General features: G+C 59.8%; 1 protein-coding gene across 1 annotated transcript in view; it reads right to left on the bottom strand.

The window, feature by feature from the left end:
• Positions 1-2,677: 2,677 nt before the first annotated feature.
• Positions 2,678-16,732, bottom strand: part of AGPAT3 (1-acylglycerol-3-phosphate O-acyltransferase 3) — a 20,529-nt gene continuing 6,474 nt past the window's right edge. Inside the window, exons 4-9 of the mRNA XM_029940609.1 lie at positions 16,036-16,341; positions 14,766-14,919; positions 13,798-13,900; positions 12,299-12,374; positions 8,179-8,377; positions 2,678-7,725 (exon numbers count right to left, since the gene is read on the bottom strand). Coding sequence (XP_029796469.1) covers positions 7,637-7,725; positions 8,179-8,377; positions 12,299-12,374; positions 13,798-13,900; positions 14,766-14,919; positions 16,036-16,341 — 927 coding nt within the window. The 3' untranslated portion in view covers positions 2,678-7,636. The remainder of the gene's footprint in view (positions 7,726-8,178; positions 8,378-12,298; positions 12,375-13,797; positions 13,901-14,765; positions 14,920-16,035; positions 16,342-16,732) is intronic.

Below are 16,732 nucleotides of genomic sequence, written 5' to 3'. Positions count from 1 at the left end.
GTCTGCAGGCAGGGGTGGCCGGGGGGGGGGCCGTCTCTGTGCAGGAAGAAGGCCCGCATGGCTCACCTGTGCTCAGGAGGCGGGAGGAGCCCTTGGAATTCTTCCAGGAGATCAGGTGACCATCTACTTACACGAGGCTGTGACAGTGGAAGGACCCTCCCAAAAGGCCTAAACAGGAACAGCATTCAGGACAGTAGAGACCAGTTTCCGTCACTGGGGCAGAGAGTGGGGACATGCAGAAGGGGCCGTCCAGTGCAGGCTGGTGGACAGAGGCCCAGGGGGTTCGGCTCCCGGTCACACGCCGGCCCGCTCCGCAGCCGCTGAGATCCAGAGGCTCCAGAACTCTGGACTGCGCGCCCCAGGAAGGGACGCGTCTGCTCCGTGCTCCCCCGTGGTTTTCACTGACGCAGGGGCGTTGTGTCCTCGTTTGCACCGGGGGGCATCTCTCCCAGGCACGGAGGATGCCGGAGACACACGGGGCCGTCCTGGAGCGACAGGTGGGCTCTGACCAAGGAGATGTGTTCTGGACGACAGAGCCACACAAGCTCTGAAGGCAGGGCTGCTCCCGGTAACCCGGGCCTCACACTGCCACAGCGTCCTCTCCCCCCAGTGACCTGGGCCTCACTGCGGGCAAGGCGTCCTTACCTCCCCACTAACCCCGGCCTCACCGTGGCCTCGGCGTGGCGCTCCTCCCCACCACACCTTGTGCGGGCAGAGGGTCATTCGTGCTCTGCTCTCGTCGAGCGTTGAAGGTCACAGCCACCTTGTGTCCAGATGGCACAGTCACTGGAGGTGGCTAGGTGTACCTGACGGGTCAGATCTCCACCATGTCCCGCGCACGTGGGGCCCACCGTTTAGAGACACGGGGAGTCCTTTACCGGGACATCATGCGTCTGCAAAAGTGTGCAGGGAAACTATGTTCCAGGAGGCTCTCTGGTCCTGCGCCTTCGTGACAGCCTGGGCGGAGTGCACTCCACGGCCCCTGGGCGTTCCGAGTCTCCGGGCCCTGGCGGGACAGGTAGCAGGAAGGAGAATCCCACCCTTGAGATGCTTCCCTGAGGGGCCCTCGGTCCTGCAGTGGCTTTGCAGACAGGCCGGAGTCGCCGCCCCCCCCCCCCAGTCGGCTTAAGATCACTTAGCATCTGTTTGTCTCCAAGGACCCCTCGGGGAGCTCTGCGACCTCGGGCAGCCCCCTGTGCCCTCCCAGAGTCTCCCCTCCTGGACGCAGCATGTGGGGAAGGGGGTCAGGGACACACAGCACCGGGTCTTGCTTCTGCTGGATGGAGCAGTCACCTCTGGGCACAGACTCATGCACGCCCTGCTCTACAGGACACGTTCCTCTGGAAGACGGCGCGAGGGCCTCAGCGGGCTCCCCAGGGTGGTTGATCCCTCCACTCGGGGGACCCCTTCAACCACCTGCATGACCCCCTTGGGGGAGAGCTGGACGCACCATGCTCCTCACCCCCCAAGGCACACATTCCATGCATTTATTCTGCCCACTTGTCACAAGACGTGCTCCTCGGGGTGGTGTTCCCGGGGGGGTGACGCCCTGCCTGCTAGCAGGAGCCTGCGTCCTCGCCCAGGGCCTCTGACATGTCCCCGGGCGGCTCCACGTCTTCACTGAGAGCCGTGGGGAGCACTTTCCTCAGAACGACTTTTCTTTCCTTCTTTAAAAAATTTTTTTTAAATATTTATTTATTTTTAAGAGAGAGAGAGACAGAGAGACAGAGAGACAGAGCATGAGCAAGAGAGAGGCAGAGAGAGGGAGACACAGAACCCGAAGCAGCTCCAGGCCCCAAGCTGTCAGCAAAGACTCCGACTTGAGGCTCGAACTCAGAAACCGTGAGATCGTTACCTGAGCCGGAGTCGGACGCTGAACTGCCTGGGCCACCCAGGCGCCCCTGGGGGTGTTCTTATCTGAGCATCCCGTGCTTTTCCCTTACAGTTTGGGGTGTGTATATACCTATGTGTTTATATGTGTGCACACCCGTGTGTTCATGTGCATGTGGCGGCGTGCGCGTGTGCATGAGGGTACGCGTACACACACGTGTGCACCAGCTGAGGAAGGTATACATGCATGTTGTGCGCCTGCTGTGTGCGTGCGGGCACGAGTGGTCATGCACGCATGGGAGCGTTGGCATGCGTGTGCGCGCGTGCTCGTGCACACTCACACACGTCTCATTCCATCAGGGGGCAGGGCTGATGCCCACCTACGGGGTCTCCGGGGCGGAGCCAAGGCAGAGCTGGGAGGAGGGCCAGGGAGCAGGCGGGCCTCAGGCTGGAGCAGGCCCGCCCCCCAGCGCCCGGTGTGCGCCCCGCCGGGTGAGCAGTGTGAGGGTGCCTCACCCGGCCGCCCACCTTGTCCGGGGACACCCGAGCACACGAACACAGCGGGACCGCGTGCGCGGGTGACGAGGGTCGGCCCGCCGCCCCAGACCTCGTGGAGCGGCCCTCTGGACCCGCCTCCCGGGGGACAGCATCCTCCCGCCCAGGCCCCGCTCGTGTGCTTGCGCGCCTGTGCGCGTGTGCGCGTGTGTGTGCGTGTCGGGACAGGGTGCTCTGAGGACGAGGTTTTTAAAATCAGTGTAGACGTGGGGCTTTCGGGAGAGCCCGACGGGAGCCCGGCCTCAGGCGCCCCGCCCCCGCCCGGCCGATCCGGAGAACGGGACACCGCGACTCTTTCAGCTCAGTTTATTTTCACAAGACAGACGGGAACCTGGGATAGGTTCTAACAAGAGTCCGTTTCTTTATAAAGAAGAAAAGTTGTTCCTTGGTTTTCTCCACAGAATGAATTTGTTCTTACAAAAAAATAATTTTTGATATATACATGCCTACTGGAAAACCTTTTGTTCTTGATGGCTTTTAAGACCCATTTTGAGGCAGAGGGTCACTTAGCACTTTATGCACCTGCTGAGTTTCTCCTTTGCCCTTGCCAGATGGTCACTCTCCTTTGCAATTTCCCCTTCTAGAAGCATCTTCTATGAAATGGAGAAGCTTGAAAAGAGCAGCCAGCAGGACAGCTCAAAGAGTGCCCCCCCCCCGGGGTGGTGTGTGCCCGTCGCCGGCAGGCCGGGGAGGCCAGGTGGGGGCTGGGTTCCCCGCTTCCCTGGGAGCCCCAGGCTGGAAGCGCAGGCGCAGAAGGAGGCTGAGGTCACTCTCCTCTCTACTGTGGCGGTTTTGTCCTTCTCTGTGATGGCAGCAATTTTAATAAACACGCATGGCGCCTGCAGCACTTTATCTGGAAAGTACCATCGCACAGGCAGGTTCGCACATGCCCACGTACAGAGGGAGCTTTACGGAGTGTGGCAAACATGGCCAGCCGTTTGGGACACATGCTTTTAAGATCTAGGGAAGCTCCCCCAAGCCCCGCCTGACCCCCACAGGCTCCTAGAGGCCAAAAATACCGCTATCCTCAACTACATACAGCTCGTGAGTAGCAAAACTTGTAAAAAATGAAGTGTACAAAAGGAAACATTCATATAGTACATTTGCACCCTGTATATAATTTATCACCCTTTGAAACTGGCCGACAGTCAGTGCAACAGGTTATCGGTGATAGAAAATGAACCTCCGCGTCCGGCGCCTGCACCGAGTCCATGTTTTGCGCGGTTTCTCCCGGGAGCGCGCCCCATTACAGTCACGGTGCTTACGGACGGTCTTATGAGCAAGAAGCCAGTTGGATTCCCCGGCATTAGGCAAGTCATGTCTGATTGTCACAGCGCACAACTCTGAGACAATAAATACAAGCAGGCAGATGCGTCTCTTCGTTGAATCAAGCCACTCGGGTTTGATTCAACCAGTGCCTTAAGTCAACCAGTTTAAGTCATTTAGTGCAAGTCAGGGTCTCTCTCACAGTGCGACTTCTGTCCCCCTTTGCAACAGAAAGAAACTAAAAAGTTTATGAGCAAAGAGAACGGCAGGTGAATTTGTCATGACGAGGCTTAAACCTTCTGAGCAATTGTCTTTGAAAAGCACAGCCAGCCGCTGGCGGGGCTGACTGGTGCCAGCTTCTCTGGCCGTCTCCTGGGTCCCCTAAAAGCGCCTTTGTCTTCTTATGTCCGTCAGCGGCTCACCGAACTGGACAGCAGCAAATGCTTGTGGTGACACTCAGTTCACGTGTGTCCACCCCTCAACCAAGCAGAACCGAGTGTGATGTCTTCTACCCCAAACCCAACCGTGTGTGTGTGTGTGTGGTGTGTGTGTGTGTGTGTGTGTGTGTGTGGTGTGTCTGGGCCCCGAGAGGGGAGACCCTGGAGCCCGGGCGTGGCATCCACGTGCACCCCGGCGGCCCCACGGCCCAGGCGCGCACAGAGGCTCGCTCTTCTTCAGGAGCTATGAGAGGAAGGGGCAGATGTGGGCCGAGGACGTGCCATGTCCGGAGGAAGCAGGCAGGCATGCCGGGCCCTCCACGTCGACCCTGAGCCTGGGTACACTGCATAAGAGTTAGAGGCCGCATCACACCGTTGGACACCGAGTGCCGCATGCCCGCGAGAGCATGCAGGTTTGGGGGAGAAATCTGAAGCAGGAGTTTACGCACAAGGTGGAACAGTTCGGCTGAGAATCAGCGGGCTGAAAAGATCCTATTTGGCTTGTCCTAGAAGTGTCTCGAGTGGAGACAAAGAACATGCAGAGAGTTACTGTTTCAGCCCAAATATGACACAAATCGGCAGCCATGTGGGCACGGACAGACGACACTCTCTCGAACTGCACATGACTGCACGCACTACTTTTTCTTCAGATCGACTTCAACGCTCAGTAACGGAGCGAGTGGAAGAAGGTTCCCGAGCCGTGGCGCGCGGGGAGGGGGTAACGGGGACAGACAAGTGGAGGTTCAGAACCCGTCAGTGGCCACGGTGGCACTGGGTACAAGGCAGTGCTGGCTCGTCCTTTTCGGCTGCTCGTCAGCCGTCTGCGGATTCAGAGCTCATCTCTACAACTAGACTGTGTGCTTCCTGAGGACAGGGGCCGGAGGGGACCCAAGCAGTATGCTGCCACCAGACCCAGTGTGACTGGGGCCACTTCTGCCTTTGGATTAATTGCAAATGAGGACATGCTCTTTCTGACCAGCTAAGCCCCTCTCCAGGGCCTCCCCGCCTGCACTCGGCATGGACGGTCACTGACTTCGCCGTCACAGGGTCCCCAGGTGCTGCTAGCTGCCACAGGGTCACTGGGAAGTAACACAGACACTTTAGAAGCCCCTGGAACTCGGCGGGGGGGGGGCAAAGAGTCTGTGGTCCTCTCCCCAGCTGGACACGTGGGGAGGGCCCACAACCAAACTCCACGTGCTGGGCAGGGCCGACACGCATGCGGGGAGGACCAGACATGGCACCTGGCACCTGAGAGTCCCCAGGCTGGGAGCTCGCGGGGGGCCTCCCTCTGCTCCTCCAGCGGGTGGGGGCGTGGGCTCCGGAGGCCCACACGAGCCGCCAGCTGGCCCAGCCGAGGGGGGTCTGCCGACACCTCCTGACCTCGCCATGCCCCGGCGCAGCGTGGAGGGCGCCAGAGGCCAGGCCCCGAGCACCCCCAAGCCGCCGCCGGCCAGGCCTGAACAAACACGCAGCCTCAATTCGGACGTGACTGGCAGCTAACGGAGTTCAGTTGTGGGGCGTGAAGGAAAAGAAAAAAGAAAAGCACTATTCTGCCATTTATTAAATTTGATAATTAAAGGAGCCCCCCCTTCCTTCTAAAGTGGATGAAAAGCAAAACCCACCCACCTCCAAAAAAACCCAAAAACCCCAAACATTCATGGTGTAGTTTTTATTGCTCTCACGGCCTTGGGATCGAGTGCAGGAGCTCATCCGTGTTAGGTCGGAAGGGAATCACCGAGATGGGAAACCTTCGCCTCCCTCGGGCTCCGTGGGCTCCGTGGGGACCGCACCGGTTCGCATTCATTTCAAGGGGAGGGAACATATCTGGCCAAGGAGAACTATGAATTAAAAGGTACAAGACCTCAATTGGAACCTTCTAGGGACCGCACCGGCACAGTAGTGCCCGCCAACCGTCCTCCAGATGTTTGGGGTGTTACTGAGTTAGCGCAGGGCACAAACACGGAAGCCGGGGGAGCAGCACGTCGGCGCAGGCACTCAAACCCAAGGCTGTCACTCCCTGCAGGGGGTGGGGGGTGCTCTCACACAGGGCCCAGCGGTGCCCTGTCCTGAAGACCATGTGCGGTCCCGAGAGAGCCTCCCAAAGCACATGCTTCGGGCTGATGCAGACTCATGTGTCCAATTCAGTTCCTGTTTTTCCCCGTGCCTCTTTCTTCCAGCTTTTTTCCCTAGAAAATTCCAACTGCCGCTACTCACACGCTGGTTACAGGGCACCAGGGCTAACCCATTAGTTTTCCTTCCCTTGCTAAAAAATAAAATAAAATAAAATAAAATAAAATAAAATAAAAGGCGAGGGGTGTGTGACTTGAAAACAGCACATGGGAGTTTAAGAAGGAAGTCTGACGGACTGGCAGACAGCGCGTGCTTGAGTGGAGCCTGGGGTGCCCCATGCCCCACCCCCAGGGCTGCAGCCAGGTGAGGACCCTGGCTGACACCCCCCGGCAGGGGGGGCGGAGGCAGGCAGTGCTCCCAGGCTCCTGGGGGGAAGCCCGGGCACAGAGGCAGCCCCCCCCCCCAGAACTGGGTGCCTGCTCCGAGGAAGAGCGGGTGGGGGTGTCGGGGGAGCCCCACCACCTCTACTTCTCAGGGCGCTGGGAGCCGTCAACAGACCAACTGCAAAGGTAAACCCCTAGAAACCAACGGGCTCCAAGCTAACAGTCCCCAACCACCTCCAGAAGACAGGTCTAGCGGGGACATTGTTTTCAACAAGCATCCACGAGGCCCGCGGGCTGCAGGCAGCCGTCCCCAGAGCTGACGGCAGGGGTGCGGCCCGGTAGAGGGGTGACGACTGAGCAGGGAGAGAGGAACGGGGACCTCGGGGGCCCGTTCACTTTAGAAACAGAAGGAAGGTGCTTGCACACAGGCTCAGGTAGGAGGCAGGGAGCTGGAATGGGGCGTCCCCACCGCCAGCCTGGGGGCAGGCTGCCCATCCACCCGGCGGTCGGCCGCTCTCGAGGACACCCGCGTGCGCACCCCCGCCCCGGACTCCCGGGTGCGTCCCCCTCCCCCGGCTGGAAGTGTGAAGGCGGGATGGGCAGGTGCTTGGGGGTCTGGGGCCTACATATCCTCCGTCCCAGGAGGGCAGGGGAAGGTTTGCCGGGGCAAGGGGCCGAGGGAGCTCCCAAAATCACTGATAAAAACCAGAAATGGGATCTAAGTTTAAGAAGAGAAAGCATCCGAAGGCGCTCCCTGGCAGGCAGAATTCTCGCGAGATTGCGGCGGTGGGACCCGGCACCCAGCAGTGGCCCCTCCCCCCGCACGCTGCCCCCCCCAGAGCACGCACGCCGCCCTCGGAGCCTGGCTCCCCGGAGGGCACGGGGACCCTGCGCAGGGGCGCGGCTGGCGTCGTCTGCAGGCCTTCCGACGGCTTTTCTCTTGGCTCAAGGTTTATTGGTCAATATTAGTCACCAGTTAATAAGAAAAATAGTTTCTAAGTGTCTTTTTTCCGATCTGCGTGTGTTGTTCTGGTTTTAATTGAGTTAATTGGATACCACCGTCAGGTTAGCTTGTGCAGTCGTCAGAGCCAGCGATTACTCCTTTTTCTTAAATTCTTGGTTTCCGTAGCTAGAGCCTTTTTCTATTTCAGTTACTCCTATGAGTCGGCGGACACCGAAGGAAGCTTTAAAATAAGAAGAGGGCAAAGTTAGATCACTTGGCCATCCATTAGAAAACTCGTTATCAGGAGGGTCCCGGGGGATGTCAGGCTGGCCCTCTCCCCTCCCCAGAACCCCTCCCCTGCAGCGCTGTCTGTGGGGAGCGACGGCCTCTGCTCCTCCAGTGGCCAGGAGGCGGGTGTGGGCCGACGCCCCCAGGGACAGACTGACAAGGTTCCAGGGGGAGACCTGAGTGCCCGTGACTGTGTCCTCGGAGACCCCCAGGCCATCATACCCACCCAAGCCCCCAAACTCCAATGCAGACAGAGCAGCCCACAGACGCCAGCCCAGTTCAGCACAGGATGCCGCGAGCGGGCGGCCCTGGACCTGGCTGTGGCCTCGACGGCTCCGGGCTCGGGCCTGTGGCTGGTGCACGGAAGGCCCCCGCCCCGAGCCGAGTTAGCACCCACACGCGTTACCTGCCCCGACAAGCCCCAGGAACGTCAGGATCAGGAGGGGCGAGCCGCTTGCAAAGACGCCTAAGACACAGCTGAAAAGAGGAGACAGGAGGACCGTGGCCCAGAAGAGGAAATTCAAGAGCGTCCACGGCCTCCTGGCGGGTTTGAACTGCTCTCCGGGAAACACGCCCTCCTGGTTGTACATCTCCTGCAGCGCGTCCTGAAAGAGTCAATGACAGCGGCCGCCCTGTGTGCTCGTCCTGCAGCCCAAGAGGGCAGTCCTGCCCGCGAAACGGGCTCAGTCTACCAGAGCTCCGCCTCAAGAAATTGGCCAGCCGGGCTGCGCGGCAGGGGCGGGGCCGTGTGTCCTTTATGGAGACCTGTGGCCGCTCCTGTCAAAGCTCAAAGCCAGCCAGGCCCAGGCGGGTACCTTCGCCTCCACCTTCTGAAGGCGGGGCGGGCGGGGCACGGCCTGACCTGCTGGAGCCCAGTCCTGCACCCCCGCCCCCAGGTCTCCCAGAGGAGGGGCTGCAGGCACCTGTCTGCTTCCCAGGGGGTAGGGGTAGGGGTAGGGGTGGCCCTTCTCTGGGGGCTGCTGACCCCGCCCACTGCCCCCCCCCATCTTGGTGGGAGGGGCTCAGCCCTGCCCCATGTCTACACCAGGAAGTGGTGGCAGATGTTGGGAAGGGCCAGGGAGGTGGCCGCGCCTGCCGGCTGTCCTGAGGGTGGACCTGCACAAAAGCCCGGTGCTCGTGGCCGCCGCAGCAGGCGCACACCGCTGCTCCTGCCAGGTTCTGAATGGGGGCCCCGGCAGGAAGCGTGTGGCACGCTGCCACCCAGTGCACACACATGCACACACTTGTGGCCCGCGCTTCAGGGGAGCAGCACTCACCCACGGCGCACAGGAGCGTCCAGACTCCGCCACACCGGGTCTGTCTCACGGAGACAGAACGCGGGGCCCGACCCAGGAGGTGGCCTCGCGGAGCTGGCTCTCAGAGCTCCTGCCCTCTCCTCCCGACCTCCCTGGATGTCCCTGCTGCAGAGGGTCTCAACCACCAACGTCCGCAGACCCCTAGCCTCATCCAGCCGAAGCCTGGCCATCAAGGGGCCCCAGGGCTGCAGGCGCTCAGCTGCCGCGGCCCAGAGCGCACCTTCTAGGAGCACTCGGGTGGCCAGGAGGCAGGAGCACGGACTCAGGGTCGGGCGTGAGGGCAGGAGGCTGGGAGGCCTGGGGTGGCTCCGCCTGGCACCCACAGGCCCGTCTCCTCATCAGCAGAATGGGGAACTGCAGGGCACAACCGCGCAGTCCGCTGCTGAGGGCGGTCCATTTCTAGGTTGTGACTGGAGCTAACGGGTGAATCATCAGAGGCGTGAGGCGTGCATGTCTCTCGGAGGCTGTTTGTGGCATCGGGATCAGAGTGCCAGGTCTGGTCCCTGCAGGGGGCCATGCGGACCCTCTTCTCACATGACACGGAAAAAAGGGCCTTTCACACTCTGCTGCGGGGCGTGAACTGGGCCGTGTCCTTGAAGCACGGCTTGGAAACACTCCACAGCGTGAGCAGAGCGACCCGGCCGGTTGCAGCGCGAGTCTGTGTCTCCCAGAAAGGCTCAGCCCAGAGCGGGACACGACCTGCCTCACAGAGGGGATGGCAGGCGGTCCCTGGGGCCCAACGCCAGAACAGGCTGTCCAAGTGGAGTGAACTGGGGCGCCCGGCTGGCCCAGAACTCCTGATCTCGGGGTTGTGAGTTGAGCCCCGCGTCGGGGGTAGAATGTAGTTAAATTAAATTTTTTCTTAAAGATCTTCTAAAAGAAAAGGAGTGAATTAAATCTATGTATGTCAACATTGACAGGCATAAAAACAATGGTGACGGGAAAAAGAAGGAACAGACCAGCGTGCAGCGAGCTGTCCTCACTGTCAAATGCCCGTGGCATGAAAAACAGCCGTGCGTGAGTCAGCTGGTCCTGCTGTATCCGTGTATTCTCCATAGTCTAGAAAAACATGCAAATGATGTAAAAATGCCCCAAAAGAGTTGTGTGCGTCAGCACTTGTCACCTGCGGCATCCGCACCAGATGACTGGGGGAGGTGCACCCGGAGCCTGAGAGGAGGCCCCTCTGTGCCCCCCCAGGGGTCACCATGCTCCCCTCACCTTGTTCACACGCTAACAGGCACGTCTATGAGACGCTGGCGGCCCGCCGTGCGGAGCGTCCTGCGTCCCCGCGTGCCCTAGTCGGCTGTTTCTGCACACTGTCTCCCCAGTATGTAGGTGTGCTGGTGATCCGTAGTTTGTTCATGCAGATGGCACCACAGCACAGGGAAGTGCACACGCTGTGCCCCTAGGTCCTAATAATGCACCACCACATCGTTTCTCATCTTCTGCTGAGCAAACGCTGTTGCTCACAAATGTCTGCTGTAAGAGTCTCAAACTCTTCGGTGTGGACCTGGATTCTGAGATGCGTTGCCCTCTGCCGCCTGGCGAGTTCCAGTTCTGTCTGCCTTTCCTTCGACCTGATACACATGTACCGTGTGTTTTCAGCACATGCGCTTCCTGTCTCTTCTGGAGAGAGCTGTGTTCTTGGAAATCACCTTTCATGTACCTTTTCAAATGTATGGGCGTTAAGTTAGAGAGACTGCTCTCATCATTCCCCTCTGCTCCTTGGGGAGCTCACCTTTCTGTCTCTACTGATGCTCTTATTCCTCTAACTGGTCAGTCTTGCCCAAGGATTTCTATGTTATTAGTATTTTTATAGGAAAAGCATGTAGTACAGCTGATTCACTCTTGTGGCTTTGCTCTCTGTTAGAAAGATGTTTGAATTATCTTTGGTGTCCTGCAATTTCAGTGATAATTGGGGTGTGGATAACTTTTTATTTACCCTGTTCCAGACATGCGGTTCCTGAAGCTAATGATGCTGCCCCCTGACACCTGCTCGTCACCACTCCTGTCTCTTGCTTTCTGGACCTGCCAGTAGTGACGTTCTGGACCTCTCACTTTGTCCTCCATGTCTTCTTCACTTTCTTTTATGTTTGCACATCCTCTTGCTACCTCCCCAGGAATTTCTTCTCCATCTTCCAGTTTACTAATTTTCTCTTCAGCTGTATCAAATCTGCTATTTAATCTCTTAATTAAAGATTTTACTGTCAACCACGAGACTTCTCCTGCCTGTAAATGCTACTTGGCTTTTCTTAAATTTGTCTTTTTCTGATGGTCTTTCTCTTTTCTTTTCAGTTCCTTTTTTGTGCTCCATCACTTGCCCTCCTTGAGCTGTGTTGCTGGTCTGAGGGCAGACCTGTGGTTATGAGTTATCGAGGAGCCCTTGTTCAGACCAAGAGGAGAAAGGGGGGCGTCAAAGCCGTTTCCCTGCCAAGTAGGTTCCTTCCAGATCACCGTGTTAGGGAAACCTCTCAGAGGGCCTGAGGCCTGGGGCTGGGTCTCCGGGTCTCAGGGACCTGGGATGAGGTCAATCCCCGATCTTCTGTTCTGGGTAGGCACTAAAACTCAAGACTCCAGGTTAAGGGGACTGGCCATCCCCACCAGCTAAGCGTGGCATTCCCAGATCACAGGCTCTACCTCCTTTTTTGACCCTTAGATTTCCCAGGTTTTGTTAAAAGCAGGCCACTGCCTTTAAAAGGGCATCTGTTGAATGCAGAACAGATTTTCTCACTCCCTAAGCCTCCCACAACGCTGAAGCTGATGGTCTGGGGTCCTGCCTGTGCATAGAAGCCAGGGGAGAGTGTGCGACTGGGGGACAGAGAGGGAGGGAGCAGGGTGGTTTTGGCATAAGCATCCCCCCATGTCACAAACACACACATGTGCACACGTGCGTGCGCGCGCACACACACACACACACACACACACTTCATAAAGGCTATAGATCTATGCTTCCTTTTACGTGAAAAATAGGAAACAAATGTGACAAAACGTTAACCAGACACAAAAACACTATGTTATCCTTTACCCTTTTCTCCAGGGTGTTGGCTTCTCCCAAGAGGAATGAAAGAATAAAGAAGGTAGACAGTTTGAGGCCTGCAGACCTCCCGTCCCCAGAAGTTCATGAGGCCCTGGCAGCCCCGCGAGCGTCCCTGCCAGACCCCTTCGCGAGCCCCGGGGTGCGGGGGGGGGGGGGAAGCCGAGCGCCTTTACCTTCTCCTGGTACAGCTTATGGAGCCACTGGGCTGCTTCCTTCTCATCCTGCGGGATCTCCTCCAGAGGGAATCTCCTGTTTTGTGGAGACGGAAGCAAAGCGGCTTAGCGTTGGCGGCGTCCCACAGAAAAGGGGAAACAATCATGGCCTGGTGTGGTGACTCGCTGCCCCCTCCTCCCGCTTTTTCTGTTCACGCCACACTCTCGATTTCTAAAGTCACACAAGCATCGAAGGCGGCCCTGGGCCCGGTGGAGCGCCGGGTGCCTGGCGGGACCGCAGGGCTCCACAGGGCAGGCTGGGAGATCATTTTCCTTCCAGGCCAAGCCAACGAACTTCACAGGGGGCACTCGGGGCGGTGTGATGGAGCAGATCGTGCCCTCGTTCCCACTGCCAAGGGCGGGCACCAGGTGGCTGCAGCAGGAGTCTGGGTCTTAATAGTTGGTTTCTGGAAACCGTCACAGCTGAGAGTGTCTTCCATTAGGCAAAGCCAAGTACGTAATTCACAAATGAGACCTACGTGCTCCAAGTCTGAAAAGCAATAGAGACTCGGGACTTCGATCTTCACTCACAAACAGCTGACTCCGGTGAGGTCACGGACTTGTTAACAAACCTAACCAGCAGCAGCTTCCCGGCCCCAGGCCCAAGGTCCACTGGGGAGATGAAGCGGCAAGAATGGCGGCAGCCGCAGCACCTGAGATCGCCAGCAGGGGGCGCCGGGCCTGGCTGAGCCGGAGCACTCGCCGGCGGTGGTCTTCCCGGCTGGCTGCCCACCCGCTCAGCCGGAGTAAGGGGGCCCTGGGCAAATCTCCGTGGCCAGAGGTATCCTAACCCTCTGTCTCTAGAAATGGAGAACTTTGCTTTCTGTGGATTATACCTACCCATCTTCCCCGTGTTTGAAATGAAAACGGCCACGTTTTACAAGCACGCATGCCATCAGACATGGGAGCGTGGGGGTCACGTGACACGCGGCCTCTGGAAGTCCTTGGGAACTGGTATGCCACGGGTGAGGACACGAAGTCCCGAAGGGGGTTTTCTGCGGGGGGAGGGCTGCATAAGCGCCCCAAACCCACCGGACCGCCCTCCCTGGCTGGACGCGGCATGCCACGAGGATGCCACGCCTCTTCCAGGCGCACGTGTGCCCGATGCGCTGTGGACCGCGTACACTTAGGACTTAAGACGGTGATAGCGATAAAGGCAACGGCGAGCATCGGTCTCTGGGGCGACTCAAGCCTCTTTAGGCTGCAGGCCCCGAGCGCCAACACAAATGCGGGGAGCTCGGGCGACCAGCACCAAACGCCCCTGGCCTTGCCCCCTGCCCCCAGCGCAACTTCACCGGTAGGGGGACAGGAAGTGGGGTCAAAGGGCAAAGCTCCCTGGGCCAGAAGAACTCCCGCGGGACTATAAGCATGTTTTAGTCCCGCTGGAATACATACTGCTTGCACTCAGAGGACCCGACGGCAAGTATCCCAGAGCCGCAAGCTGAGGGCTCCCAGCTCACCTCACACACATGTCCGCCTCGTACTTCTTCCCGTACAGGATCCCCAGCAGAGACGGGTTCTTGTTTCCGCGGAAATTCAGCGTGACGTCATACACGGCTGCGACTGCGGGCAGAGGCAGGGTGAGCCCTGGGCCCGGCCTGCAGCGCACTGCACCCCCACATGCACGCTGCTCAGTGCTTGCGCAACCCCGCACTCGCGGCGCACCTGCACCCACACCCGAGGCACACCCGCACCCGCACCCACAGCGCACCTGCAGCGCACCCACACCCACACCTGCACCCACAGCGTACCTGCACATGCAGGACACCCGCACCCGCGGCGCACCCACACCCGCACCCACAGCGCACCTGCACCCACACCCACAGCGCACCTGCACCCACAGCGCACCCGCACACGCAGGGCACCGACACCCGAGGTGCACTGCAACACTGCAGGTGTCCACACAGCACCCACGGTACGCCACAGCACACCTGCCCCACACCCCTGCAATGCACCTACACGGGACCCAAAGTGCACCCACATCGGACCTGTAGCGCCCCCGCACACAGCTCAGTGCCTACCCAACCCTGAAGCGCCCCCCACAGCCCTGCACCAGGGGCTCATCTTTCTGCCACGTGGGGGAGGCAGGGTCCCTGCAGTTACTGACCGTTTGTGTTCAGTCTTTCTGTCTGGCTGCTTCCTACTAGCTCTGCTCCTTGTCCCTTGCTTGGGTCTTGCCTCCGTTGGGATGGGGAGGAACACATACCGTTCCTTTATAAGGTTTCCAGTCGTACACTTCTCATTACTTTGGTTATTTCCCACCAACTGGCATCTCATCATGTCAGAAAGGACATGACAACCTCACGCACCTTAACTGCACCTACTTGCCTCCGCCTGTGTCTCACGCCTCATTCATTTCCCTGGTTTGGGACACATCACTCCCCTGCCTGGCTGCACGCGGAGCCCGGAGAAGGCGGCGGCCTCTCACCTGTCCCCCGGAGGCACTGCACCGCCGTCGTGAAGCCCTTGGTGCGCGGCAGCAGGTGGTACTTGAGGGCGGGCAGCCCCTTGGAGGCGGCCACCTCCATGCTGACGCGGTGCTTCTTCTCCGTGAAGCGCGTGCCCTCACAGTACAGCAGGAACTAGACACGAGCGAGGGAGCGAGTCACCCCGGCCGCTCGGGCCTGAGAGGCTCAAACGCGCCCCCCCACAGGGCGTCGGTCCCTGAGTTTGTAAAAAACGACAGAACGCTCAGTGACAGGTGTGTGGCGTCGCTGAAAAGTGGTTTGGGTGAGGGCTGCGATCTGCACTCCAGCCGCACCGAGCCCTCCAGGCACGGCTGACAGTTTCGCTGCTTCTCAAAGGACGCAGACCTCGACTCCCCAGAAAGAACCGAGTCAGGAAGGCGGCCCTGGGCGGCGGCCCTCTGGCCAGTGAGTGCAAAACAGAAAGTCTTTCATCCCTTTGCCTTAACGTGAGGTTAGAGACGCTAACTGGAGACCAGAAAGAAAGAGGAGCCGTGTTTGGGGCGCCTGGGGGCGCAGCCGGGGAAGGTCCGACTTCGTTCTCAGTTCAGCTCGGGATCTTACAGTTCAGGCCATGATCTCAGGTTCAGGGGCTCGGGCCCCACGCCGGGCTCTGTGCTGACAGCGCGGAGCCTGCTCGGGGTTCTCCCTCTCTCTTCCTGCCCCTCCCCTACTCGTTCTGTCTCTCTCTCCCTCTCGCTGTGCCCCGCTCAGAGTTCATGTGCTCACATGTGTGTGTGTGCTCTCTCTCAAAATAAGTGATACGCTCCAGAGAGAGAGAGAGAGAGAGAGAGGGAGAGAGAGAGACCATGCTCTAACAGACTGATACCGGGATTTCCGGTGGCTGTCCCATCAGCCTCGTGATGGAAGCCCCCACCCCAGACGCCCCAGGGTGGGTGTTCTTAAGAGCAGGGCGTCTTCTTTGGGGTCAAATACAGACTTATCCCCAGGACCGTGGGGTCCCCGGGGTTCACTCGGCAGCCTGGTTCCTCCACCCCCACCGCACACGCTGAGGCTGTCCCTCCCAGGCTGCCCCTCCCCCAGGCTGCCCCCTGCAGAGAAGGCTCCTGCCGGCCCTCAGGGCGGCTCGGGCCCCACAGCCCGCTGGGGACATGGGAAGGGGCTCCCCCGTGGGCTGCAGCAGGGGGAAGAGGGGCCGGGAGGGCCCCCCAGCCTGCGGGCTCAGCTGTGGGGGTCCGGGGGCCCAGGCAGCAGGGGGCTGCGGACACTCACCCACATGTACTCGGGGTAGTCGGCCAAGCGCTGCAGCCCCTGGATGACCGTGTCCCGGTCCTCCTCCCACTTCCGCTTGCAGAACACGATCTCCAGGAAGTACCACGTCCAGCCGATGAGGGGCACATACAGCAGCTCCCTCTTGGCCAGGACTTTGGAGCTCTGCAGGGAGGGGCAGGCGGGGAGGGTCAGGACCCCCGCAGGCGCCCTGGGACCCGAGGGCGTTCGGGGACTTTGCCGTCGAGGGGGAGGCCCTGCTCTGAGCGTGGCCACCGGGTTCAGCGTGACCCCAAGGGTGTAGGCGCGCTGCCCCCCAGACAAGAAGGCAGAGGCGCAGACCTGGCCGAGGGAGGGGGCCTGCTCTGGCCACCGGGCCTGGGGCCGCCTGAGGGGACCCGGGGACTCCAGATACAGCAGCTTTCGCTGCACACGTTCCCGGCCTGCCTCACGGAGCCCTTCACGTTAACCTGACGCAGCTCAACCTGCAGGGACTCTGGCTAAGGGCTCCTGAGAGGAGATGTCAGAAACCCGAGCCTGGGGCAAGCTGCGGGTGCCCTGACCCCAGACTCCGGGAGCAGAGGGGCCAGGGGCTACATCGAGGGCATGAAAACCCAGACACCAGGGGCCTCTGCGTGGCTCACCCCCATCACCTCCTGGGACCCTTCGCCTTCACCCCCAGCACCTCCCAGGACCCCCC

The sequence above is a fragment of the Suricata suricatta genome, chromosome 5 (assembly GCF_006229205.1).
Source record: "Suricata suricatta isolate VVHF042 chromosome 5, meerkat_22Aug2017_6uvM2_HiC, whole genome shotgun sequence".
Taxonomy (NCBI): Eukaryota; Metazoa; Chordata; class Mammalia; order Carnivora; family Herpestidae; genus Suricata; species Suricata suricatta.
Note: the sequence above shows the minus strand (reverse complement) of the source record. Positions and strands in the feature narration are given on the sequence as shown.